General features: G+C 39.8%; 2 protein-coding genes across 2 annotated transcripts; one reads left to right on the forward strand and one right to left on the reverse strand.

The window, feature by feature from the left end:
- fsd1 (fibronectin type III and SPRY domain containing 1) lies at positions 1 to 9,290 on the reverse strand. The gene is made up of 13 exons (XM_034080866.2): positions 9,086 to 9,290; positions 7,865 to 7,960; positions 7,604 to 7,735; positions 6,681 to 6,782; positions 5,841 to 5,863; positions 5,326 to 5,447; positions 3,434 to 3,643; positions 3,254 to 3,352; positions 2,712 to 2,859; positions 2,326 to 2,408; positions 1,394 to 1,645; positions 230 to 318; positions 1 to 127 (listed from the first exon to the last, which is right to left on the reverse strand). Exons 1-13 carry the CDS (start codon positions 9,098 to 9,100, stop codon positions 17 to 19), a joined length of 1,482 nt encoding a protein of 493 aa, XP_033936757.1. The 5' UTR covers positions 9,101 to 9,290; the 3' UTR covers positions 1 to 16.
- A 2,801-nt stretch (positions 9,291 to 12,091) lies between these two features.
- On the forward strand, positions 12,092 to 25,694 carry LOC117445068 (uncharacterized). Its single transcript, XM_034080467.2, has 4 exons — positions 12,092 to 12,176; positions 12,705 to 13,094; positions 15,893 to 16,027; positions 25,339 to 25,694. The coding sequence occupies exons 1-4, from the start codon at positions 12,134 to 12,136 to the stop codon at positions 25,503 to 25,505; spliced, it is 735 nt and encodes a 244-aa protein (XP_033936358.1). The 5' UTR covers positions 12,092 to 12,133; the 3' UTR covers positions 25,506 to 25,694.

Raw genomic sequence — 25,694 nt, forward strand, 5'->3', positions numbered from 1 at the left:
GGGGGGGGGGGGGGGTCTAGGTGAGGCTGGCGTTGGAGCTGCTGGTGTTGCTGTTCCTCCGCTGGCCGCTCTGCACCAGGCTGGGAACCTGCATGCCCGTCAGCACCGAGAACGTGCCGTTCCACACCTGCAGGCACCACAGCAAGAGGAAGGTTAAAACAAATCAGGTGGTGGAACAATATAGAGGAGTAAGGATGTATTTAAATGCTTTTGTAAGAACGTTTCTCACCATGAAAGCTGGTATAACAGGCTGCGGGAACTTGGTTTTGAAGGTGTGCATCAGCTGTTTAGTTTTGGAGTTGTAGAACGACAGAACACCTGGAGAGAATAATGAAGGTAAATCCAACATGGTACTATATTTCTAAAAGCCAGGCCAAAATGTACGTGTCTTTTTTGTTGATTCATATATTTCAAATAGTATTAATTAGTCAAATAGCCAATAAAATGTCAAAACGTTATGTCTTGAATGATCGAGAGTTGTAAACCAAAGACATATTTTTGTAACAATATAAAACACTGTTGCCTGATTTTAATGTTGTCTTCATCAAAATATATTATTTTTATTCAAAAGAGGTTTTCTAATCCTAAAGAGACTTAACGGGTGAAATAAAGTTTGAATAAATATTAATAATATTTTAAAAATCTCACATTTTCAAAGATGAAACCGTGGCTTCTCAACCATTTTTGCGGAATAATGAGCTTAGTGTCAATTAACAAATCAAATCTAATGTTTCTGCACTAAAGACAAATATTTAAAAAGGTCCTATTTTGCACACTCACTTAATTGATTACTGCCACTCAAAATAAACTATGTAGATCTTATCGTTTGCAACAAATCTTTTCATTAATGATAAACATTAGAGTATTTATTTGTGGGGGAAAACTTCTCAACCTACAGTAAATGTATATCTGTTCAAATGTCAACATTGACCCTTTGTGTTTGTTGTAAAAATACTGAATGTACTCTTCCAATATCAGAGTAGCACACGATAACAAAGGCCCTACGTAGCTGTGTACGTAACAGGATGTATGATTACCTAGAAGAGCGTCAGGACTGTTTTAGGCATATGATAGCTATGTGACAACGATTAACATGATGATTCAGCCTCTATGGAGATAGACATATGACAAGCATGATCATTTCTGACGTGGGCCTTAGCTAATCTGAACAAAACATTGTATACTGCTTTGAACCGGTATTCCTGCATCTTGTGACTGTGTAACTCCCTCTCTTGTATATAAGCAAGTGAAGGACACTGTTTGGGGAACTAGTTGTACCATATGCTCTGTGTGATTACTACTTCCATTCTTGCAATGATAATAAATACATGTATCCTGATATTGAAGCTCAAGCCGGTGACGAGTGATGTTTTTCTAACAATATTTATCGCACCTTCGTCGTAGTTGACGTAGACTCCGATGCGGTCGGGGATGGCGCAGTCCAGCGTGCGGGCCTTGTTGTTGTGCTTGGCGGTGAGGCTCTGCTGCAGCCAGTTGTTCAGGTGGATGCACCAGGACGCGCTGCTCTTCCCCAGCTGGTCGAAGCGTCCGAGGCTCCGCAGGGCCACGCCCACAGCGAAGGCTTTGCTCTCCTTGTCAAACCGCACCTCCCAGTAGTGCTGGCCGGCGTCGATGGAGGTGTCAGCTGTCATGAGGAATAAGCCCAGATAATTCTTAGACATGCAGTATAAACACAGTCTGATGGGTTGACTGAGAGGTGTGGCTACATGTTGTGTTAGTAGTTGATCTACTTTGGGAAGAGAACATTACACTAAAATGTTTGCAGTTTCACTCGAGAACCATCGAATGTAAATCATGAAATGTGTTTATAATGAACAACATTTCCAAAGAAAAATCACTTCGCTCTCATTTTACATGTCTTCAATTCATGTAAAATTGTTCAACTGTTTTTTAGGTTTTCCAGGAAATGTGGCAACCCTGACAAGGATATCAAGTGTGTAATTGTAAGTGGGCAGAGAGTGGTTTAAACGTGGATAAACTATATGAATGATAAGAACTGTTTCTCCTACTCAGAAGCATTACATTCATTACAGAAGTCAAGCAGGCTGGTCAACTAGCTTGCCTTGGTCACTGGGTAATGTAACAGGCAAGCTATCTGACAAACTCAGCAGGTCTAGATGCATTTTCCAGTCTTTGCCAATGTGCAGGTCTTCACTAATTAGTAAAACACCAAATGGTTGGTTTCACCAGCTGAGGTCAAGCAGTAAATAATTTATGCTGCGGCTTGGTCTCAAATATCTGTAGTGCTAAAACTCCAGTGTGATGTGTGTTTTAGCCACTTCTGTCAACAGTGCGCACTCTCACCCAGCACTGTGTAGGACTCTGCTGTGAATCTGTCTCTGCCGGGCCGGGCTGTCGGCGTCCTCTTAGGAGAATTCAGGGCCGACCTGAGAACAGACACAACAAACACTCAAGGATCCAGATTTCTCTTAATAATCATCATCAAACTTCATTACAGTTATTTTTTAGGCTTGTTGATCCAGTAAAAACTAGGATTTAAAGGCTTGTGTTCTAGTGTTATTTTTTTGCCATTTTCTATTAGTCTTAGTTCAATGTCCTTGTTAGTTTAATTGATGTTTTCTCTACCTCATCCTGTTTGAGTAATTTTCAGTTGGCTAATTGATCTTTGTCATAGAAAAATATAATTATGTAACTTTTTGTTAAGTCTTCAGATGAACACTGGTACACACCTGGCAGGAGAGTGCATCGGGGAGTTGGTTCGGGTCTTTTCCTTGCGGATGTCCTGGATCTTTCCTCCACAGCTGTCCCACTCCACACTCAGGTCCTCCACCTTCAGGTTCTGGTGCGCCGAACCAGAGTCCAGTTTGAAGTTGAAGGCTGCAAATTGAAAAAGGATCAGGGATAACCCTACGAGATGCACCATTTTGTTTTCAAGGGCTCCTCAACAACAAAACTACAATAAGAGGCACAAAAACTTTCAACAAAAACAACATAACTAAAAGATAATAAAACAAACAAACTTTAAACTTAAACACTTCTAAGCTGTCAAGAGTCTCTCAATTGATATCTAACCAGAAAGATACCAATACATGGGTTAAATAATTGAAAATACAGTTGAAAATAAACTGTATCCAGTGTAAATTGAGTGTTAGTTATGAGTTATGACAAGACAGCCAAGAAAAAAAATCTGCATATTATTATAAACTAGATAGACTGAGGAAGAACATTATGTTTGGATTTAGCCTAACATAAAACATCAACAAATTCTCACCGTGGGTTTCCAGTGTGACCAGCTCAGAAAACTCTCCCGCCACGGCCTTGTTACACGCTCTCACTCTGAACGTCAAGTAGCGGGTGTCAAAGCGCAGACCTGGGAAAAACAAAAACACAAGTTTCCTCAGTGAGTCAGCGTCATCAAAGTCAACAAACCCCTCCACAGTCCTCCTCCTACCGATGAGTGAGTGCTCCATCTCCCGGATCCCCTCCACCACCATCCAGGGGTAATCCTCTCTGAGGCGCGGCGGCCCTTCGTGGTTTGTGCGCCGGTGCTCCAGGATGTAGTGTTCGATCTTGCTGTCGGGCTCCGGTAGAGTCCAAACTACCGTCACCGTGTTGTCACACACCTGGCACTCTGACACCTGGATCTCTGGAGTGCCAGGAACTGCAGAGAGGAGACAGTTTGTGTTTTACAGGATGTATTGAAAATCCACTTATGATGCAGCAGTTCACACAGCCATCATAAGTTAAATCCTTCTTACAATTTGGTCATAGAACACACAACTAGAGTATGGGGTGTTTTTCATTGGAGATAATAAGAAAAAAAGAAAATGTTAAGAAAAAAATTGGGCGTCTTAGGGAAAAATATAAATGTCCTATATCTCCAAATGTTCCTCAAATTAAATATTCTGAAGTTTCATGAAGAAGAACCCTTTTTCTTTGCATTACAAATATTTCATATAGGGTATAAAACCAAAGATCCTTATTTTCATTTCTTGTAATTGTTATACTTAGAGCTACACTTTCAATGGTATTTCACTACAGAAATAGCTAATGTGTGAAATAATTTAATTATACTTTATACTTTTTTTGTCTGCGTTGCTGTCATCTTGTTCCCTGTTTAACTTTCGTCACCAGCTAGCGGCTTTTTCCCTGCCGAAACAGCTGCTAACAATGAGACCAAGCCCTACAATGTATACGTGAGATGTAAAAACCACAGCAGAAAAAGGTTAAGCATTCTCATACAGCTGCAGAGGTAGGCGACTTCCCTCTGTGGTTACAGTGCTGTAAGCGACCCCGTTCACATTAAATAAACCCATTTGACTGTCATAACATAATGAGCAGTGCACATTGAAACCAATTCAACACAAGGCTTGTTTGTATAGAGCTTTTGTTTTGCTATGATTAGACCTGTTACAGAGCATGGTTTAACCAAGGCAAAGAGGTCTGTGTGGTTGCAACTGATTTACTTCTACTGATAGGTCTCCAAATGTGAAAATTATCATTGTGTATATAATGTTAAAGTAATGTAGAATTGGCCATTTTATTGTGATTTATATAGGTGCAGATTAGTTTTACTAATGTATACATTACAGTAAAACAGCATTTTACTATTGCAAATAATCGAGGTGGAGCTATTGCTAACTTAGACCACTTTACTGATGGGCATTTCAATCTTTAGATAAGCAAATGTATCAATCACATAAAGAGATTTATAGCTTTAACCCTCCTTTAAACCATATTATATCAAAATAAGTGGGATAATATGTTATTGCAATACGAATAGTTGTTTTTATTTCAAATTTATTTCGATGCTGTATGATGTCCTTTTGTTGTTCTGTTTATGTTTTTTATGTTTCATGTGGAACCTACTTGAGCAGGTCTCCCTTGAAAAAGAGATCAATGATGTCAATGGGATACACCTGGATAAATAAAGGTTTGAAAATGAAATAAACCTGTCCAACAAAGAGAAAAAGTGAGGTGTATCGCTGTGCAAAAGGTAAAAAAGGGGGTCTTGATTTTAGAAAATGTAACTGAAACAAATGTATATGCATGGAAAATGTCTATACTGCAAGGGGGGATTTTTCCCATGTTCTGGGAAAATAAGGGGTCGGACTTAATAAAGACAAATAACTTGATTTGTGTTATTTGTTAAGCTAATAAGTAAAGTAGCTACAGTTGTTTACTACTTGCAGTGGAGCAAAACATATAATAGCTCATTCTGAAATTAATTGGATGAAGTTTAAAGCAGCATAAAATGGACAGACTTGTGTGAAAGTACTTAGTTACATTACACCACTGCTGTGGTCAGCGTCTGTATTGATTTGTATTATAAGCAGAGCAAACCTGGGAGAAACTTGAGTCCCTGCAACACCTCCCTCTCCTGGCTGAAATCCACCATCAAGTGACTCATGTTGTCGCTGGCTTTAGCCTTCAGGGAGAGGCGGAAGGCTGGAGCCATTGTGACGCTGCGGACAAAGAGAGACACACAAAAACGAACAAACACAAGGAGTGGAAACAAGCGTTGTCTGTTATTTTACAAGATCAGAGGGAAAGGACAGGTGTTTCTAATATAAGGAAAGGCTTCTAGCTAGACTTCTGGTACTACCACTGAGCTAATAAACCTAATACACATTTAAAAACTAAGCGAGAGAAGGAAATCATCCAGGGAGGGGAGGGGAGCTGACACAGGATGGTACACACTGGAGAGGACAGTGGGAAACACAAACACAAAAGGCTCTCTTCTGCTATGCTTCCACAGAAAGGGTGTGGTGGCTACATGTCCTGAATGCATGCATGCTACATCATGAGAAGGCTACAGGAGGCTATGACAAAGGGAAATATATGACTGAGTACTATACCTATCCTTAATGTCTTTGGCCGCCTGGAGAGGAGAAGCAGAGAGGGGCAGGAAAAAGAGAAGAGAGATACGAGCGAAGAGAGAACTGAGTTGTAGCTCATCATGTTGTTATTAAACACAAGTCTCTGGTGGCTTTGTTAATATAACTGTTAGTGGCAAACCGCTGAAAAGACAGATTTAAAAGTATACATGGACACCAGTGAGAGCTGTACCGTTTCGTTAAAAGCTTTTAATCTTTATTCTTAATACAAATGTTCAAATTCTGCCAAAAACCCTGTATTTTCTGCACAGTTTCAGATGAAGTTTAGGCAACACTTATAGTATAGTATATTATTAGTATTATATTATTTGTAGAATTATGCGTAGGAATGTTCCTGACTTCTCTAATCGGGACGATAATTTAAGAAGTCGGAATGTATTTTTTTAAAAAGGTGTAAACATTTCCTTAGTTCATGTTTTTTATCCAAACAAATATTCTACTTCAAAACATATTTGCTGGCACTTCGCCTTTCAAAAGCATAATTGTCCCTGCAGTAGAAGACAGTTGGTTCTCCTGCTTGCACACAAAGGGAGGCACACAATAATGAGGAAAATTCATGAAAGAGATTTGATTTGATTAAAAAAACTCACTTACTCTTAGGACTTGATTTTTTCAAATTGAGGATTACGTTTAATGATTTTTTAGGGTGACGACATCATAAAATATGACGAGAGACATACGAAACCTTCCATAAAAGCTTTAAATGTACATAATGGCCATTTGGTACAGCCCTAGCACCATCAGTCATTAGCAATGTGGTTATAACAGGGAGCAGATGGGACATCACGGTGAGTCAGTTACCTGATTGAAACCGTCCGTCTCGGAGGAGCAGAGCGTCTGATTGGCCAGCTCCAGCAGCTCCTCTGAACTCTCCAGGGCTTTGGAGCAGGCGCTCAGCTGACTCTGAAAACATCCCCAACCCACGGTCAAACACAGAACATCCTTTAACTCTTAAATGTTTGTCTTTCGTATAAAAGGGACTTCTGTGTTCGCTGCATCATTTGAGAGTCATGGCTGAGTCCTGAGGCTGCAGAGTAACCTAACACTTTGTCATTATAATCACTTTGACTAATAATAACACCTTGTTTTCACTGCATGTGAGCTGGAAAAGATGCTGTATTCAAGCCACAGAGCTCACTCAACCACTGAGGTCATGAGCCAATTTGATTACATTTGTTTTATTTTGATAATAAAACATTTCTGCAGATGATGTAAAAACTAATTATGTTATCTGAAGAATATATTTACTTTTCCTTGTGTTTTATTTCCTTTGTTTAAAAGTGTGTTTTCAGTCATTTTGAAAAAGGGCAACAACTAAATATTACTTTTATTATCCATTAACGTACCGTAGTCTTTAAAAGTGTTGTAAGTAGTACCCTTCACATTTACTCAAAGTCCAAGGTAATGTCTTGTTTAGTCTTTCAAATCCAAAATATATTAAGTTAAACATAACAGAGAATAGGAAATCAACCTATTTGAGGGGCTGAACACTTACCGTAACAGTCATCGACAATCAAAACAGTTTGCGATTATTTTCTGTACATCTGTAACATCATTAATCTGGTGTTGAAAATATGTACTTTTTTGCTATCTGCTTATTTACATGACAATAAATGCCGACAACAGAATATGCTTCTCACAAGCCTTCATTTTCTTATTAAATAAAAACAAATTGCAATTAAATATGTGCATGTTTGAGGAAAAGCAAATGAAACAGCATCTACCTGTAGCTCGTATGTGCGGCTGGCTCTCTCCTGTTTGATGCGAGTCACCATGTTTTCCTTCATCTCGACCAGAACAGCATTCAGGGCGGTGAACTCAGACTCCAGATCCTCCTGGACCCTGTTCGTGTTCCCCTGGTGCCGCAAACAAAAAACAGTGAATACAGGAAGTAAGCTTTTCTGTAGCTAAATGAATGAACTAACTACTAAACTGTGTGCAGACAGGATTCAATTCTAGTCCAGCTATGTGTGATTTGATTTTACCTCCAAGTTCTCGAGGTTCTGTTTGAGGGTGCAGACAAAGTTTGAAATCTCCTCGTTCTTCATGGCCAGCGTGTGGGTGATCTTACGCAGAGATTCCTAAAGAGAAGACAAAATATATTTATGTTATTGAATATATAATATCAAAATCACTGCGGGGAAATGTACAGTGTTACAGCAAAGGTGGCAGTACAGATAAAGGGCATAAATAAAAAGAGTAGACTGATCATATTAAATATAGACGCTTGCACACAAAAATCTAAATAAAAACAAATAAGTATGCACCCATGGACAAAAATAAGTAGCATTTTAGAAAGGTAAGTTGAACATATAAGAGATAACTGCATGTTAAATGAGTGAATTGCACATAATATAAAAGTGACTGACTAGTGTGCTATTGTTGAAAGAAGCCAGATTAACATTAGTACATTGCAAAAGATTGGAGATAGCAGCAAGCTATATATAACATTCAACACTAGTTATTTCTGAGAAAAAAAGGAAATGTTATCCTTTGAGACTGGAAAATCTGTACAGTAATATTATCATCTTCAAAGACTGCTTAAGCATGAATACTAATTTATTATCTAACCAAACTTGAGTGTATCCTCTGTGGTGGAGGTTATGCTAATCAGTGTTTGGTTTAAGAGGACTCATGGAGGTTTAGGCGTTGAGCTCCCTTTTAGTCATGATTAACATTGTGTTGATCAGACTGGATGGGATCAGAGAGGGATCTATAGTGTCACAGGGCGGGAGGACACTTCACGGGCGGAAGGATGCGCATTAATAATGGAATAATGCATCTGAACCCATTGAACAGCCCACTTCAAAGCACTGGACATACACTGGGTAACATATTACACGGATCACACAACTGATATGTTACCACTTCCGGTTATGTTTCATCTGGCACACAGTGAACAAGCCCATTCATACTGAAGGGCTGTGTAATGTTTGTTGATGCGAGAGGAGATGTGCCAAGGCCCCCACGACCGTGACTATAACGCCGATACACCGATAACACATCTCGGCATGCTCAAGACAAACCTCCCCTGCAGCCACACCAACATTGATTCAAATACAAAACACCACCGTGCAATACGAGTCCGTACCGCATCCACAAACTCCCAAATCCTGCAGCTTGTCCCCCTCCTTCCTTTGTACACTACGCCCTGCCTCAATCGGCTTCCCCCATCAGAGACACCTGTTCCTCCGGATCCGGCTCACCTTCTGGTCCCCCATCTCCGAAGCTCCGGGGCGGTTGTAGCCGCAAACACAGCCCAAATGTGTGCTCCGTCCTCCGGGTATTTAGATTTATATGCACGGCGGAGCTGGTACTGATGCTGCCGGAGTGCAACGCATCCTCGGACGGACACCAACCACCAACGCCTTCGGGCCAGAGTGCGTAGTGCGCATGCGTCAGCAGAGGATTCTGGGTGCTGGTGTTTCTGCAGCGCGGCTGCTGCCTTCAAGTACTGTCGGAGAAAAGGTGAATTTAAGATAATAAGATAAGATAAAATGTACTTTATTGATCCCATATTGGGAAATGTTTGCGTTTCAGCAGCATAAAAACAAGGCATTACACATAAGAAGAAATACAAATAATTATAGTAATCATTTACAATAAAGAGGTTTTTTTTTGTCCTGTATACGTTTTAGGCATATTAACACAAATTATTCTAATTAAAAATATTAGTAATTAATGAATCAACCATTCAGCCTTTCAATAATATATAATATACTTTGATACAACAGTTATTTTCTGATTTTTTTTTGAAAATGACTTATAAACCTGACTTACGTATAACCCTGAGAACAAATGAAACATGTGTTGATTTTGTCATGACTCATGAGACACATAATAATGCAGACCCTAAATTGATTTTCCCAATTGATGAGAATCCCAAACAATTGTCTATAAAAATATGAATCAAATAATTCAAATATATATTAATAAATGTATATGTTTTTATTAATTTGATCATATATCATAAAATAATACAATACAATTTACATAACCCGTTTATTTTAGCAAACACTATTCCAAAAAAATATATTAACCCTTGTGCATTACTTTAAAAGAAGCTTTGATGTTAACCACCCACATTTTTTTGTGCACACAAAAGCATTTTACTCAGGCTCAGCAGGAGACAAACTAAAGAGGGGCGTCCACATGTGGTAGACCAGGTGTTGTTGGTGCTGCCGGATTTGGCACCCCCAGTATAACTTTGTCCAGGGTGGTCGTACTGCCACCAAAATCACACTGGTGTTTGCTGTTCACCTGTAGTTTGTGCACACACAAGCATTTTACTCTGGGCTCAGCATATATACATTTTTTTTATTATTATTATTATTATTTGCCTTTCAAAAGCATTGCATCCTTATCACAACACGAAAATAACTTAATGTAAAGTATTTATTTCACCCTCCCTTATTATAGATCCATGGGTACAAGTCGGGACTGCGGCTGTTTGTTGATACATTGATGTTGTCTTCTTCTGTTTGCTTTAATGTAGGCTACTTAGTTGTGCATTGCACCCACCGCCAGTAAATGAAAGTACTACAAAGAATCCTGTTAATTATGTGAAGTTATTGCACGAGTTTTATTATATTTATTAAAATTACAGAGGTCCGGACCTCGGTGACCTCAATGGTGGGTACGGCCATGACTACAATGCCTACGTTCTCTCTGTCAGTCTGCAGCAAACTGTCTAACCATTACATTTTGTAATGGCAATATGAATTCAACTCTTGAATATAAAGTGCATTTCTTACTAGATTTGAAGATTATTGCTGTAAATTGAATGAATCCTAGGTGACTTGCCAAAAAAGTAAACAAGATAACAGTTTGTAGGATTCTTTTATTATTTTAGCTTTTAAGACAAAGCTGTAATGATTTGCAACCAAAATAAAACAAGTTCAACAAAAAAGATAAGAACACACAAAGAGACTACACCAACCTCTTTGTCCTATTTTACCAATTGTTTAATAGTGGAAATATGGTAATTTTGTTTTCAATTTCAATGTATAAAGGTGTATATTCAAGCCACAGAGCTCACTCAACCCTAAGCTGCTGTTCCACTAAACGAGTGATTTGAACTCGTTTCTGTCTTTCCATCTGTCTTTAGGCAGGACCTACTTTCTGTGTGAAAATGAAGTTGAGGTTTCAGAAGTTTCCCCCCCCCACTGTACACTCGAGATGTTTGTTCTTGTGGCTTCACTTCACCGTCATGATGAAAAGATAAAACACAGACACTTAATATCTTATGTTGCATAATTCAGAAATCACAATCAGGTTTATTGTCAAGTTAGTTTTCACATAGAGGGAATGTGGATTTGTGCATGAAAATAGACAGAATAGATAGAAAGGCACTTTATTGTTCCAAATAAAGTGCTTATTAATCTATCCTGTTTAAGATTTTAAATAATATATAAGAAAATAACTACTGCAACAGTCGAAAAAACTACATACAAAAATGTATACTAAAAGAAAGAAAATCAGTGCTACATTTAAGATGTTAGAGCAACTAAGGACAGTTTTTTAAAGAGGCCTTATTTTGCTTTTGGGGGGTTTTCCTTTTCCTGTAGTGTAGGTGTTTGTCCATGTAAATGGTCTGCAAAGGCTACAATCCTAAAGAGTTTCTCTCCAACACAACCGCCAGTAAAATACAGGTCACATTGTTCTCTCATCTTTCTTTGTCTCAGCTGCATTTTATCGTGTAGTTTGTGGTTGGTAATTGGTTCTCAGTTGTGTCTTGTCACAGGAAGCCAAGCGCTCCTTTACTTTCAGCCCGATGTGTGGAAATGTGTTTAGCACCCTTGCCCCAAAACCCACAAGGGTTTCAGAAACCCCTTGTATCATCGATTTGTGCCCAGCTTTTCTTTTCATTATACAAGTTAGCACTTGTATATGCATCCCATTGAGAGATTCACTGTCTGTTCCCAGTCAGCAGAAGTGCGCCTTCAGCAGCATGTGCTTATTTAACAATGAGGAAGCAGCAGAACTTTAAAGTAGCCTACTTGAATTCAACGCAAATGAAACAACAGTGCAGTACTCTTTTCTTTTTAAAAGCCTACACTACTTTCCATTTCTTGTTGTTTCTTTAACCTCCACAGCAGACAGTCCCCTCGTCAGTCAGTAACTTGTTCTCAAAGTAAAGACGTCTCCTCCCACCCACACACAGGTTTTTTTGTTCAGCGCTGTCTGATGTGCTCACAGGCAGACAGTAGAGACAGGATGAGACTGAAGAGGAAGACCACCTCACACATAACGAAATGGAAATGTGGCTGAAACGGACGACTCTGCTGTTGCTGACAGGTAAGAGTCAAGATAACAGGCAATACACAGACAAATAACTATGAATACATAACATGAGGCTGAGAGATTAAGGAATAAACAGACAGAAATGTCATGTGTGCCGAGCTAGACACATTTGTTTGTATAGTTTCTTTGTAACTGGCTAACTGGAAAAGAGATACATGTTCTTTAAATGAAGTTTACAAATATTTACATTTAAAAATGTCTCAGATCTGGTCATGTATCTATGTATCTATCAGAGTTGAAAGAAGTACTTAGATTGTTTACTTAAATAATGTAAAAATACTCAGTTACAAGTCTAGTCGTGCATTCAAAATTGTACTTAAGTAAAACAAAAAAGTACTAGCATCAAAATATACTTGATAAGTACCAAAGTACCAAAAGTAAAAGTACTCATTATGCAGAATGGCCCATTTAAGCACCAGATATATTTGAGATATTGTATTATAATTATTGATCAATTACATGTACATCACTTCAATGTAGCATTTGGTAAAGGTGTATCTATCTATCTATCTTTCTTTACAGTGGCAGCTCTGGTGGCATCAGGTAAAGATGTGATTATTCAAACACAAAGGAGAGCGGAAGTTCCTGCTGGTTCCTCTGTGACTTTCTTCTGTCCTGTGACTTCCCTCTGCCATGTGAGGATAGGGAAACTCGATGGATATCGGGTGAACTGGTTATTTAATTCCTCTGGACCTTCATCGGGTGGCGTACGCAAATTATCAAACGACATCTCTAACAATTCTTCAAAGTCCTCCACCGTGGTGTCCAACAAAACAAAGCAGAACATTGATAAAAACAAATATACTCTGATAAATGCAACAACAAATGACACCGGATGGTACTTTTGCATTATCATCGTTGAGATTCCCGTTTTGAAACATTGTGAAAGCAACGGAACAGAATTAGTTATCAGTAAGTATAACTTGTTAATGATAAAGCTGGTGACACTCTACTTTAAGTCAATCAATCAATCAATGTTTATTTATATAGCCCAATATCACAAATGTTACATTTGTCTCAGTGGTCTTCACAGTGTGTACAGAATATCAGTATGACAATACGACACCCTCTGTCCTTAGACCCTCACATCGTACAAGGAAAAACTTCCAAAGAAAACCCAGTTTAAAGGGAAAAATGGGAGAAACCTCAGGGAGAGCAACAGAGGAGGGATCCCTCTCCCAGGACGGACAGACGTGCAATAGATGCCGTGTGTAAATTGAAAAGATAATACATTTGCAACATAGGTAGTCCAAATGTTTGGAAATGCATGTGTGTATATTAGGAAGATGAATCCACGAGGATATCCATCCAGGACCTATGATCCAGGACCACAGCCACGACTCAAGATCCAGCGCTCACGATCCAGGACACAGGACCGCAGGATCATCCATGACTCCGGATCCCAGCGTATATAGACACCAAAAAGAAAGACATTTGGGGAAGCTGGGTTAATCGGAACATGAGTGTACACGAGTATAGACAGAGAGAAGGAAGAAGTAAGATGTCCCCCGACAAACTAAGCCTATATCAGCAAAACTAGGGGCTGAATCTAAGTCCGCCTATTTAACATGTATAAACCGTAGACAAAAATGTAATGAATTATTCATAACAGACTATAATGACTATTGTTGCACACATACAGTATAAGGAAATGTGCAATTATAACATCTTCTCATCCCATTTTAAATGAACTGTTTTTCATTATCGGTTCATACACCAGACTAGGTGCCGTATTATTATTATATTGGTGCCCACAGCAGGAGTAGTTGTTAAAAATAACGACATTATAGTGTCTTATAAACCATTTATAACATCTTAACGTGCTGCTTATAAATGCTAAATAGAGGTACATAAAGAAAAGTGTTGCCATAAAGCTAAAGTTAAGGGATTTCTTTAAATGTTCTGGCTTGCTTTGACTACATAAAAGTATAATTTCCTTTTCTCTGTGACAGCGGAGAGCAAGGAACTCACAACATACCTGTCACTGCCCAAACTGACGGGTAAACAAGGTTTGTTTGTGTGCATGCATGATGTCCATATGTATGTATGTGTGTGTGCATGGGTGTGTGTACGCAGGGTTTTGTAAAATTACAGTTGGTTCCTGAATATAAGTTTGCAATTTTTGTAATTAGTAACGGTCTTTAGATTGAATTATAAAAAAAGGTTTGAATCTCATCTGGAACATTTCTTATAACTTTAAAAGAAATACATAAAAAATACTGCACTTTATACAAAACTAAGTCTAAACACAACTAAGTATTTCAAATAATATTTATATAATACTGGGTTGCTTAACATATAATAATAATCATAATGATTATTTAATTTATATTATGTATTAATAATCTAAATCTGCAAAGAAGCTAGTAACAAAAGACGTTAAATACATGTAGTGGAGTAAAACGTACAAAATGTAGTTGCGTAAACATATTATTTGTATACATTTTATCTAATCTAAATTATTTTATACGACTTCAAAATAAAAGACTACAAATTAATTAAAACAATTGCGGCATCCACTACAGCTTAGTTCTACAAATATAATTGTTTTCCTCATTAAATAAAGCAAATTCAATGCAAAATAAACAAATGTTCCATAATTCAAAGATTAAAATATAATTAAATGATTCTTGACATTGTAACAATAATGCAATCCAGGCTGATTATAGTCACTTTTAATTTGTTTCCAGGTCATCTGTTACTAACCAACCCTGTATTTACCTATAGCTCTGATGAAGAAAAATGCAGCTTTTTCTGTGCCCTGCGAAGCCTGAGCTTTTATTCTGGTAAACATCTATTGTTGTTGTGCCCATTGCTCTGAACTGACGAGTGTGTCAGTTTGACGAGTGGGTCATGACACCTGAAGTGAGATCAACTGTATTCCGTGATGTGTGAACTTCTGCACTCACAAGTGTTATGTTGTGGTTCACAGCACACTTTAAAACTCATCCCTTTCCATGCTTTAAGTGATTTCTCTCTAAAGGAAGTTATCTCAGCCTTATTCTTGTACATTGGCCAATGTGAGAATGACTTGTAAGCCATTTTTGCCCAAACACTATATTGAGTATGATAGGTAAAAGTGCCACATTTGCTCAGGTCTTAAAGGTCCCATTTCTACTGATCATGATTCCATTGTTGAGGTATACTAAAATAGATTTATATTGTGCAATTCTCCAATCACACATTGGTTTTACATGCATACAAAAAACGACATACTGTAACACACAAGGGGACGGTTAATAACCAGAAAAGCATGACATGGGACCTTTAAGTATCTAGTCGTACAACATTTTAGATGACGTGAAAAATGATATTTTGTTACTATTGAAGTGAAAACACTTCCATTGTGATTGTTAATTATCATCCACATCAAGTATAGTTTTACACGGTATATGTGAGCATGTCTTTGACATTTAAAGCGTTTGCAGATACATCATACTTTATTTAGTCTATAAGCTATTTTTTTTCTCTTTTATTCTAAAATATAATGAGATTTAAATGGATAATATAATCCCAGTTTTAAGACTAAAGTATGAGGGGAAAAAAACTTTCCTGAGATTTGTGCGTAGAAAAGAGAACAAATCTTAGCTGTGGGCAGAAATACATCAACGCTCTATGATTCATTGTGTGTGTAAATCGACTTACTTCGATACAGTAGATACATTGACATGATTGTGATCACATATCATAACAACGTTTTTCTCTTGCAGCCACCATGTCCCCCACAGAGAGCCTCCCTCTCCTCGACCTGTGGATGTGGATCTCTTTGGGGGTTTCTACTTTCATCCTGATCGTCCTGCTGGTTGTGTGTTTATTGCTGAGAAGAAGACATCGCAGAAGCAGAGGTACCCATCTTCTTTTTTAATATATGATCATGTACCAGTCGTGTCAAACTCAATTTCACTAAGTGCCTCATGCAATGGGAAGATTTATTCACAGGCTTTAATTCATTTAGGCAAGGCAAGGCAAGGCAAGTTTATTTATATAGCACTTTTCGACGCAGGGTAATTCAAAGTGCTTTACAAAAAAAAAAAAAATGAAAGACATTAAGCATTAAAAAAGAAAAGCTAATAAAATAAACATTAAGGAAAAATACATGGATAAAAGTTACAGTGCAGTCTAAAATATGAATAGTTCAATTAAACATTACAAGAAAAAGTACATGGATAAAAGTTACAGTGCAGTTTAAGATATGAATAGTTCAATTAAAAGCAGCGACAAAAAGAAAAGTCTTCAGCCTGGATTTAAAAGTATTCAGAGTTGCAATGGACCGGCAGGTTTCTGGGAGTTTGTTCCAGATATTTGGAGCATAATAACTGAACGCTGCTTCTCCAGGTTTAGTTCTGACTCTGGGGACATAAAGCTGACCAGTCCCTGAAGACCTGAGAGATCTGGATGGTTCATAGTTTAGCAGGAGGTCAGTAATGTATTTTGGGCCTAAACCATTCAGTGCTTTATAAACCAGCAGCAATATTTTGAAATCTATTCTTTGACACACAGGAAGCCAGTGTAAAGACTTCAGAACAGGAGTGATGTGATCCACTTTCTTAGTGTTAGTGAGGACTCGAGCAGCGGCGTTCTGAATCAGCTGCAGCTTCCTAATAGATTTTTTAGTGAGACCTGTGAAGACACCATTGCAGTAGTCGAGTCTACTGAAGATAAAAGCATGGACAAGTTTTTCCAAATCCTGCTGTGACATTAGTCTTTTAATCCTAGATATATTCTTTAGGTGATAGTAGGCTGATTTAGTAACTGTTTTAATGTGACTGTTGAAACTCAGGTCAGAGTCCATGACTACACCTAGATTTCTGGCTTTATCTGTTGGTTTGAACATTGCAGACTGAAGCTCAGCGCTAACTTTTAAACGTTCTGCCTTGGCTCCAAAGACCATTACCTCAGTTTTATCTTTGTTTAATTGGAGAAAGTTCTGACACATCCAGTCATTGATTTGTTCAATGCACTTACTCAGTGTTTGAATTGGAGCATAGTCTCCTGGTGAAATTGTTACGTAAATTTGTGTGTCATCTGCATAGCTATGGTAACTTATTTTGTTGTTCTTCATTATCTGAGCCAGTGGTAGCATGTAGATGTTAAAGAGAAGAGGCCCCAAGATGGAGCCTTGAGGAACCCCACATGTCATATTTGTCAACTCAGATGTGTATTTACCTATAGAAACAAAGTTGTTTCTATCCTTTAAGTAGGATTTAAACCAATTTAGAACTGTTTCCGAAAGTCCCACCCAGTTTTCTAGTTGGTCTAGTAATATGCTGTGGTCAACAGTGTCAAACGCAGCACTGAGATCTAATAATACTAACACTGAAGTTCTGCCACTGTCTGTGTTTAAGTGGATGTCGTTAAAGACCTTTACAAGAGCAGTCTCAGTGCTGTGTTTTGGACGAAAGCCTGACTGGAACACATCGAAACAACTATTTAAATGCAAGAAATTACTCAACTGTTGAAAAACAACTTTTTCAATGATTTTACCTAGAAATAGGAGGTTTGATATGGGCCTGTAATTGTTCATTACTGAAGCATCTAGATTATTCTTTTTTAAGAGCGGTTTAATGACTGCAGTTTTCAGGGCCTGTGGAAAAATACCTGAGTGAAGAGATTTGTTTACTATATGAAGTAGTTCTGAGGCCATGCAAGGCAAAACATCTTTGAAAAATCCTGTTGGAATAATATCAAGGCAGCAGGAGGAGGACTTCAGAAGTTGTATAATGTCCTCTAGGTTTTTATCATTAATCTGATGGAATTGTGTCATGATGTCTGAATTGATGTTAAGTGGACACAGAGACAACACATTTGCTGTTCCTGATGCAGAGGCACTGACTGCTTGTCTGATTTTCTGAATTTTGTCAGTGAAAAAGGAGGCAAAATCATTGCACGCCCTGGTGGTTAGAAATTCAGAGGCTACTGACACTGGGGGGTTAGTTAGTCTGTCGACGGTAGCAAACAAGGCACGTGCGTTGTTTTTGTTTTTGGTAATGATGTCAGAGAAGAATGATTGTCGTGCGTTTTTCAATTCCAAATTATAAAGGCCAAGTCTCTCTTTATAAATTTCAAAGTGAACCTGGAGATTTGTTTTTCGCCACCTGCGTTCAGCTTTTCGACATTCTCTTTTTTCTGTTTTAATGGTCATGGCCTTTCTCCATGGAGATATTTTCTTCCCAGTCACTTCCTTTACCTTAATTGGAGCAATGGCATCTATAACATTTTTCATTTTTGAATTAAAATGATCTACTAGCTCATCTACTGAGATGTTAGCAGGGGCAAGTGTGGAAGAAAAATTCTGAGTAAACATTTCCCTAGTATTTTCAGTTAAATATCGCTTTGTGGTTACCTCTTTTTGAACACTTGTGTGAACAGAAATAGAGCTCTCAAAGAAAACACAGGAATGGTCAGAGAGCGCAACATCAGTCACCACAACCTTAGAGATATTCAGACCCTTTGAGATAATTAAGTCCAGAGTGTGCCCCCATTTAAGTGAATATGTTTTCTCAAACTGAGTAAGCATGATCACATGTGTATGAAAAAGTAGAGCTGCTACCATTGTAATACTAATAGTAATACCATGTACACACCTTTCAGAATAAGTATCTTTGCCCAGTTAGCCTTTCCTGTCCGGCAGCTCACATACATAACTTTAGAACATAATATCTCTCCAGTCTTTCTCCACATCTGTCAAACACTGGCTACTGAACAATCAAACATGCTCATTACTGAGTAGGGTTATATCATTGTTTTTAATAGTCTGTGCCTATTAGCTTACATCTTAGCTTATGTATCTGTATGTTATTGGGTTTGTAAAGGGCCCATGTGATTTAAAATGTGCTGCAATTGTGCTTTGATGTTTGTATTGTCCGGATGTGTTTTTGCCTATGCGTATGCTCGTGTGTTTTCTTCTTTATTTGAGTGATGAAATGGTGCTCATGTGTTTTTTTAGTTCTTCACTCTTCTTATGTTTCAGTTCACTCTTCAGTCGCTTTCTTTTAATGTCATCAACCTGCCAGGGAACGTGCTGTGACTTTATCTGGCACATTTACATGATGGACTCAAGTGCTCATGTTAATTTAGTGCATTGTCTATTTCTTAAATAAATAAATACTAAAAAAGAATTAAAAACACAAATGTCTGATGCATGTGTGATACAAAGTTCTTACAATTTGGTCCAAAAAGAGCTCGTAGAAAAACATTATTTAGAAATATTCCTTACCACCACAGCATTCAGATCACATTTCTCCCCCAGGCTTGAATATTACAAGTCAATGGTTGTGTGAGACATTAATTAAAAAATTCAACGATCAATAATAATGTAGTTTACATGCTCCATACAGCCTAGCCTGTAGACACATAAGGCAATCATCTGTACTACACATACATTACAAGTGAACGTTGAAGTCAAGCAGATCTCGCATGCAGCTTGTTTCACGGAACTAAATATGACTCATGTCGGTGTGCTATCTAGCCACATCGGCCTATTTACAGACATCCTTTCTTTGAAGTTTATACATTATATTACACTGGTCTTAATAAACTCAAGGCCCGGGGGCCAAATCCGGCCCGCAACTTCATTTTATGTGGCCCCGCAAGAGCTTGCAAAGAATATATTATACGGTTACATGCTGATTTACAGAAGCAGGTTGCCCATAAACTACATGTCCCACAATGCATCTGATTTTGTGACATGCACACTGAAGAGACTTGCAATTATTTGCCCTGGACTTCTGCTTTCAGACGTAGTTATTTATGAAGTTATTACCCTATAATATAATAATCCAATGCAGAGGCAATAATGTCATATAAAACATTATGTTATGTATATTATGTATATATAGTATACGTATTATTTATATAGTTACAACTGGCCCTTTGAGTGCAACCATAATGCTGATGTGGCCCGCGATGAAATGGAGTTTGACACCCCTGCTCTAAATGAATATTGATTTAACAAGAGAAATGTCTTAGCTTATGTCTGAGTGAGAGAACAAAATACAGAGAGGAAGCACTCTTCACATCACAGCAGGTAGTTGTATCTCATGGCCGGTGGATGCAAACTGAGTAAGCAAGTGGTTTGTGTGGTTTTACTGCACAGTGTGACAGTCTAAAGTAAACCATCAATGTAGGACAAACGAGACAGCATGCCTAATGCTGTGTGGTTAAACATGCACACATTTTTTAGTTTTGAGAACAACAGACCACAGTCTTGAAAGGCAATAAGTCATTTTGCAAAGCTCAGTGCGCGAAGAAAAAAGTGAGATTTGGTCACAGCTGACTGACCCATACTGAGAAAATATCTCCATACATACATGCAGAAGAGACGCAAGCAAAGCTGAGAAATCCCCACACTGCACCACCCACCACTTTAGCTGCTTAGCCATGTAGACAATTTACCTGAGAATTATAACTCACAAACAACAATCAACAACTTTTATATTTAGATTTTACCAACGAATTTATATTTAAATGTTTTTGTTTCTTTTTAATTGAAGTCCTCATTTCTAAAGCAAGAGTGTGAACTGAAAACACCCATGGTTTCTCATCTCAATCCTCAAATGACTCCTCACAAAAATGTCACAGGGCTGAAACTATGTTAATTAATTCCTTGTCAAGCAACTATTTTGTTAATTGATTCATTGTTTGAATACATTTTAGTTGAGTAAAAACAGTGTTTCTTTCTGTTCATTGTAAATCGAATATCATTGGGTGTGGTATGTCAACCTGGACGCTGGAAAGCAAGGACATACATGTTTATACACATTTTAAACTATACTTAAAGGTCTGGTTTTATCTTTCCTGTTGTGTGTTGTATAGGTTTTTGTGCATGTAAAGTTATCTCCCATTTGTTTGCTTCCATAACATAATGACATCACTATGGAACACTCACACTTTTATTGGCTAGTACCCCAAAACAAATCACAACAGAGCCAGCCAGCTAACCAATCAGAGCAGAGTGGGCTCTGGTTTCAGACAGAGGGTGAAAAGAGTTGCTGCAGCACGGGCAGTATGAGAAAAATAAATAAATTCCTTTTTGAACATTAAAGCAGGTACACTTGTCACAGTAGAGACACTAAATACAGATATTAACCTGAAAATCAGCATTATCTCTTTATTCCAATGATTAAATTAATTGGTGGGCAGATAACAGTTAATGCATAGAGTTGTGTTCCCTTTTTTCAGTATACTTTGGTTGTTGCTTTCATCCATCCATCCATCCATCTTCTCCCGCTTATCCGTGGTCGGGTCGCGGGGGTAGCAGTTCCAGCAGAGAGCCCCAAACTTTCTTTTCCCTGGCGACATCAACCAGCTCTGACTGGGGGATCCCAAGGCGCTCCCAGGCCAGCGAAGAGATATAATCCCTCCACCTGGTCCTAGGTCTACCCCTTGGTCTCTTCCCAGCTGGACGTGCCTGGAACACCTCCCTAGGGAGGCGCCCAGGTGGCATCCTAACTAGGTGCCCGAACCACCTCAACTGGCTTCTTTCGACGCGAAGGAGGAGCGGCTCAACTCCGAGTCCCTCCCTGATGACCGAACTTCTCACCTTATCTCTAAGGGAGACACCAGCCACCCGGCGGAGGAAACCCATCTCGGCCGCTTGTATCCGCGATCTCGTTCTTTCGGTCATGACCCATCCTTCATGACCATAGGTGAGGGTAGGAACGAAAATGGCCCGGTAGACAGAGAGCTTTGCCTTCCGGCTCAGCTCCCTTTTCGTCACAACGGTGCGGTAAAGCGACTGCAATACCGCTCCCGCTGCTCCGATTCTCCGGCCCATCTCACGCTCCATTGATCCCTCACTCGAGAACAAGACCCCGAGATACTTGAACTCCTTCACTTGGGGTAAGGACTCATTCCCTACTTGGAGTGGACAGTCCATCGGTTTCCTGCTGAGAACCATGGCCTCAGATTTGGAGGTGCTGATCCTCATCCCAGCCGCTTCACACTCGGTTGCGAACCGATCCAGTGAGTGCTGAAGGTCGCAGACCGATGAAGCCATCAGAACCACATCATCTGCAAAAAGCAGTGGTGCAATCCTTAGTCCACCGAACTGCAGACCCCCCCCCCCCCACGACCACGCCTCGAAATCCGATCCATGTATATTACAAACAGGATTGGTGACAAAGCGCAGCCCTGGCGGAGGCCAACCCTCACCGGAAATGGGTCCGACTTACTGCCGAGGACCCGGACACAGCTCTCGCTTTGGGAGTACAGAGATTGGATGGCCCTGAGTAGAGACCCCCTCACCCCATACTCCCGCAGCACCTCCCACAGTAACTCCCTGGGAACCCGGTCATACGCCTTCTCCAAGTCTACAAAACACATGTAGACCGGATAAGCGTACTCCCAGGCCCCCTCCAGGATCCTTGCGAGAGTAAAAAGCTGATCCGTCGTTCCACGACCAGGACGGAATCCGCATTGTTCCTCCTCAATCTGAGGTTCGACAATCGGCCTGACCCTCCTTTCGAGTACCTTGGAGTAAACTTTCCCGGGGAGGCTGAGTAGTGTGATGCCTCTGTAATTGGCACACACCCTCTGATCCCCCTTTTTGAAAAGGGGGACCACCACCCCGGTCTGCCACTCCTTCGGTACCGTTTCCGACTTCCACGCAACGTTGATGAGACGTGTCAACCATGACAGTCCCTCAACACCCAGAGCCTTCAGCATTTCCGGGCGGATCTCATCCACCCCCGGGGCTTTGCCACTGTGGAGTTGTTTGACGACCTCAGTGACCTCCCCCCGGGAGATTGGCGTTGATCCCCCGTCATACTCCAGCTCTGCCTCTAACATAGAGGGCGGAGTTGTCGGGTTCAGGAGTTCCTCAAAGTGTTCCTTCCAACGTCCCAACACTCCATCAGTTGAGGTCAACAACGTCCCATCCTTACTGTACACAGCTTGGATGGTTCCCTGCTTCCCCCTCCTGAGGTGTCGGACAGTTTTCCAGAACAACTTTGGTGCCGCCCGAAAGTCCTTCTCCATGTCTTCTCCGAACTTCTCCCACACCCGCTGCTTTGCCTCGGCCACGGATGAGGCTGCTGCACTTCGGGCCTGTCGGTACCTTGCAACTGCTTCGGGAGTCCCCCGGGATAACAAATCCCTGAAGGCCTCCTTCTTCAGTCGGACGGCTTCCCTGACCACCGGTGTCCACCAGGAGGTTCGAGGGTTACCGCCCCTTGAGGCACCTAAGACCTTGAGACCACAGCTCCCCACCGCGGCTTCGGCAATAGAGGCTTTGAACACCGACCACTCTGGTTCAATGTCCCCAACCTCCACAGGAATGCCCGAAAAGCTCCGCCGGAGGTGTGAGTTGAAGGCCTCCTGAACTTGGGCCTCCTCCAGACGTTCCCAGTTCACCCGAACTACACGTTTGGGCTTACCAGGTCTATCCAGAGGCTTCCCCCGCCACTCGCCCCAACTCACCACCAGATGGTGATCAGTTGACAACTCCGCCCCTCTCTTTACCCGAGTGTCCAAAACATACGGCCTCAGGTCCGATGATACGATAACGAAATCGATCATGGACCTTCTGCCTAGGGTGCTCTGGTACCACGTACACTTATGAGCATCCTTATGTTCGAACATGGTGTTTGTTATGGCCAATCCATGACTAGCACAGAAGTCCAGTAACAAACCACCACTCCGGTTCAGATCAGGGGGGCCGTTCCTCCCAATCACGCCCCTCCAAGTGTCTCCATCATTGCCCACATGTGCGTTGAAGTCTCCCAGCAAGACTAAGGAGTCCCCTTCAGGAGCCCCATACAGGACTCTTTCCAGGGTCTCCAAGAAGGCCGAATACTCTGAACTGCTGTTGGGTGCATAAGCACACACAACAGTCAGAGTTTTCCCCCCCATAACCCGCAGGCGTAGGGAGGCGACCCTCTCGTCCACTGGGGTAAACTCCAACAACGAAGCACCTAACCGGGGACTTGTGAGTATCCCCACACCCGCCCGGCGCCTCACACCTTGAGCAACTCCGGAGAAGTTGTTGCTTTCAGACATAAGTCAAATGTATACATATTTTTAAATGAACCAGTAATGCACTGAATACGTCTTAATCAAAACAAAAAAGAACACTGCTTTTCTTATTTTGTTTATGCTTATGCAAAATATTTCATCCACTATTTACGACATTTAACATTTTTATAATTTGATTGAAAGTGTCATGATGACAAAATAATTGGGAGTGGTCGACTTTGAGATTCAATTACCTTGTAACATTTATCATATTTTTTACAACATGTGACACAACATTATGTTGCTTACTTTTCTTTTTGTCGCTGCTTTTAATTGAACTATTCATATCTTAGACTGCACTGTAATTTTTATCCATGTATTTTTTCTTTTAATGTTTATTTTATTAGCTTTTCTTTTTAATGACTGATTTTAAATGCCATTTTCTTAATGTCTTTCATTTTTTGTAAAGCACTTTGAATGGCCTTGTGTTGAAAAGTGCCTTGCCTTACAGGTGTAACTCATCAGCAAAAGTTGCTTAACCACGAACAAAGACCTTTTATGTTTTTGTTTAATGGTGGTGCATGACAAAGGTATTAAAGATGTGTCAGTAGACCTAAGTTTGCTGTTTGGCCACACAGGATGGAGCAGTAAGAATAGGACAGAGGTGACTTCACACATACACCTCCAATTTCTGTTTTTGTTATAAGCAATTATACAAGCAGGACAGAAGCTTTTCTACAGAACAAGTAAATGGTCTAATTAACACAATACCTCTGTAATAAGATTGTATTTCTTTTTGAATGTTACATTATTTTTACTTCAAGTTGCAGGTGAACAGGGGGACTTGAAAGGTGCACACGGACACAGTTTTAGTGTTAAAAACAGCAAAAGTTAAACAGACACTTTACAATTAGATGATGTTTAAGGCTGGGCACCCGACTACATAAAATGATGCAACATTTGTAAATATAAATAAAGTAATACTGATAACCAGAAAAATGACATATTTGATGGATATTTGATTTGAGGACACCGTTGTCTATATAATGACATGTCTCTAATCTAAGCTCTTACCGTCAGGGGGTCAATTGTGTTTTAGACAGAATAACTTCTAACTTATACAATTCTGTTATGTAGATGTCTGAGATATAGTTTTATTTAAAAAGTTGTAATGTAATTCACCCTGTTTTTGCTCTTGATGCAGCAGAAGATCCAATCTATGCAAACACTCGTCCTGTGGCCAACAAGCACCCGTCCCCTCGGCCTGGGGTCCTGGTGGACACCCTGAAGAAGGCTTCCTCCTCTCAAAACCTCAGAAACCCGAGTCCAGCCCGGAAGTGCCACAAGGACAAACGGAGATGCAAACTGTAAAGAAGCCATGGGCCTTAATTAATCTAATCAACTCTCATTAGTCATATAGCTGTATTTACTGGAGTTATTTTTATTTTACATTGTATTTTACAGGTGCAGGCATTTCATTTAAACTTGAAATGTGTATGTACATTTGTTTCATCTCCTGATAATATTAGGTTGTTGTTAACAGCAGCCATTGTATATTCT

Source organism: Pseudochaenichthys georgianus, chromosome 4 (assembly GCF_902827115.2).
Source record: "Pseudochaenichthys georgianus chromosome 4, fPseGeo1.2, whole genome shotgun sequence".
NCBI classification, from domain to species: domain Eukaryota; kingdom Metazoa; phylum Chordata; class Actinopteri; order Perciformes; family Channichthyidae; genus Pseudochaenichthys; species Pseudochaenichthys georgianus.

Coding starts and splice junctions, on each gene's coding strand:
- fsd1 (XM_034080866.2), bottom strand. Junction 7,736..7,864: donor AGAACCTCGAGAACTTGGAG/GTAAAATCAAAT, acceptor TTGCGGCACCAG/GGGAACACGAACAGGGTCCA. Junction 1,646..2,325: donor AGAGTCCTACACAGTGCTGG/GTGAGAGTGCGC, acceptor TCCTCATGACAG/CTGACACCTCCATCGACGCC.
- LOC117445068 (XM_034080467.2), top strand. CDS start 12,134: ATGGAAATGTGGCTGAAACGGACGACTCTGCTGTTGCTGACAG. Junction 12,177..12,704: donor GACTCTGCTGTTGCTGACAG/GTAAGAGTCAAG, acceptor CTTTCTTTACAG/TGGCAGCTCTGGTGGCATCA. Junction 13,095..15,892: donor CGGAACAGAATTAGTTATCA/GTAAGTATAACT, acceptor TTTCTCTTGCAG/CCACCATGTCCCCCACAGAG.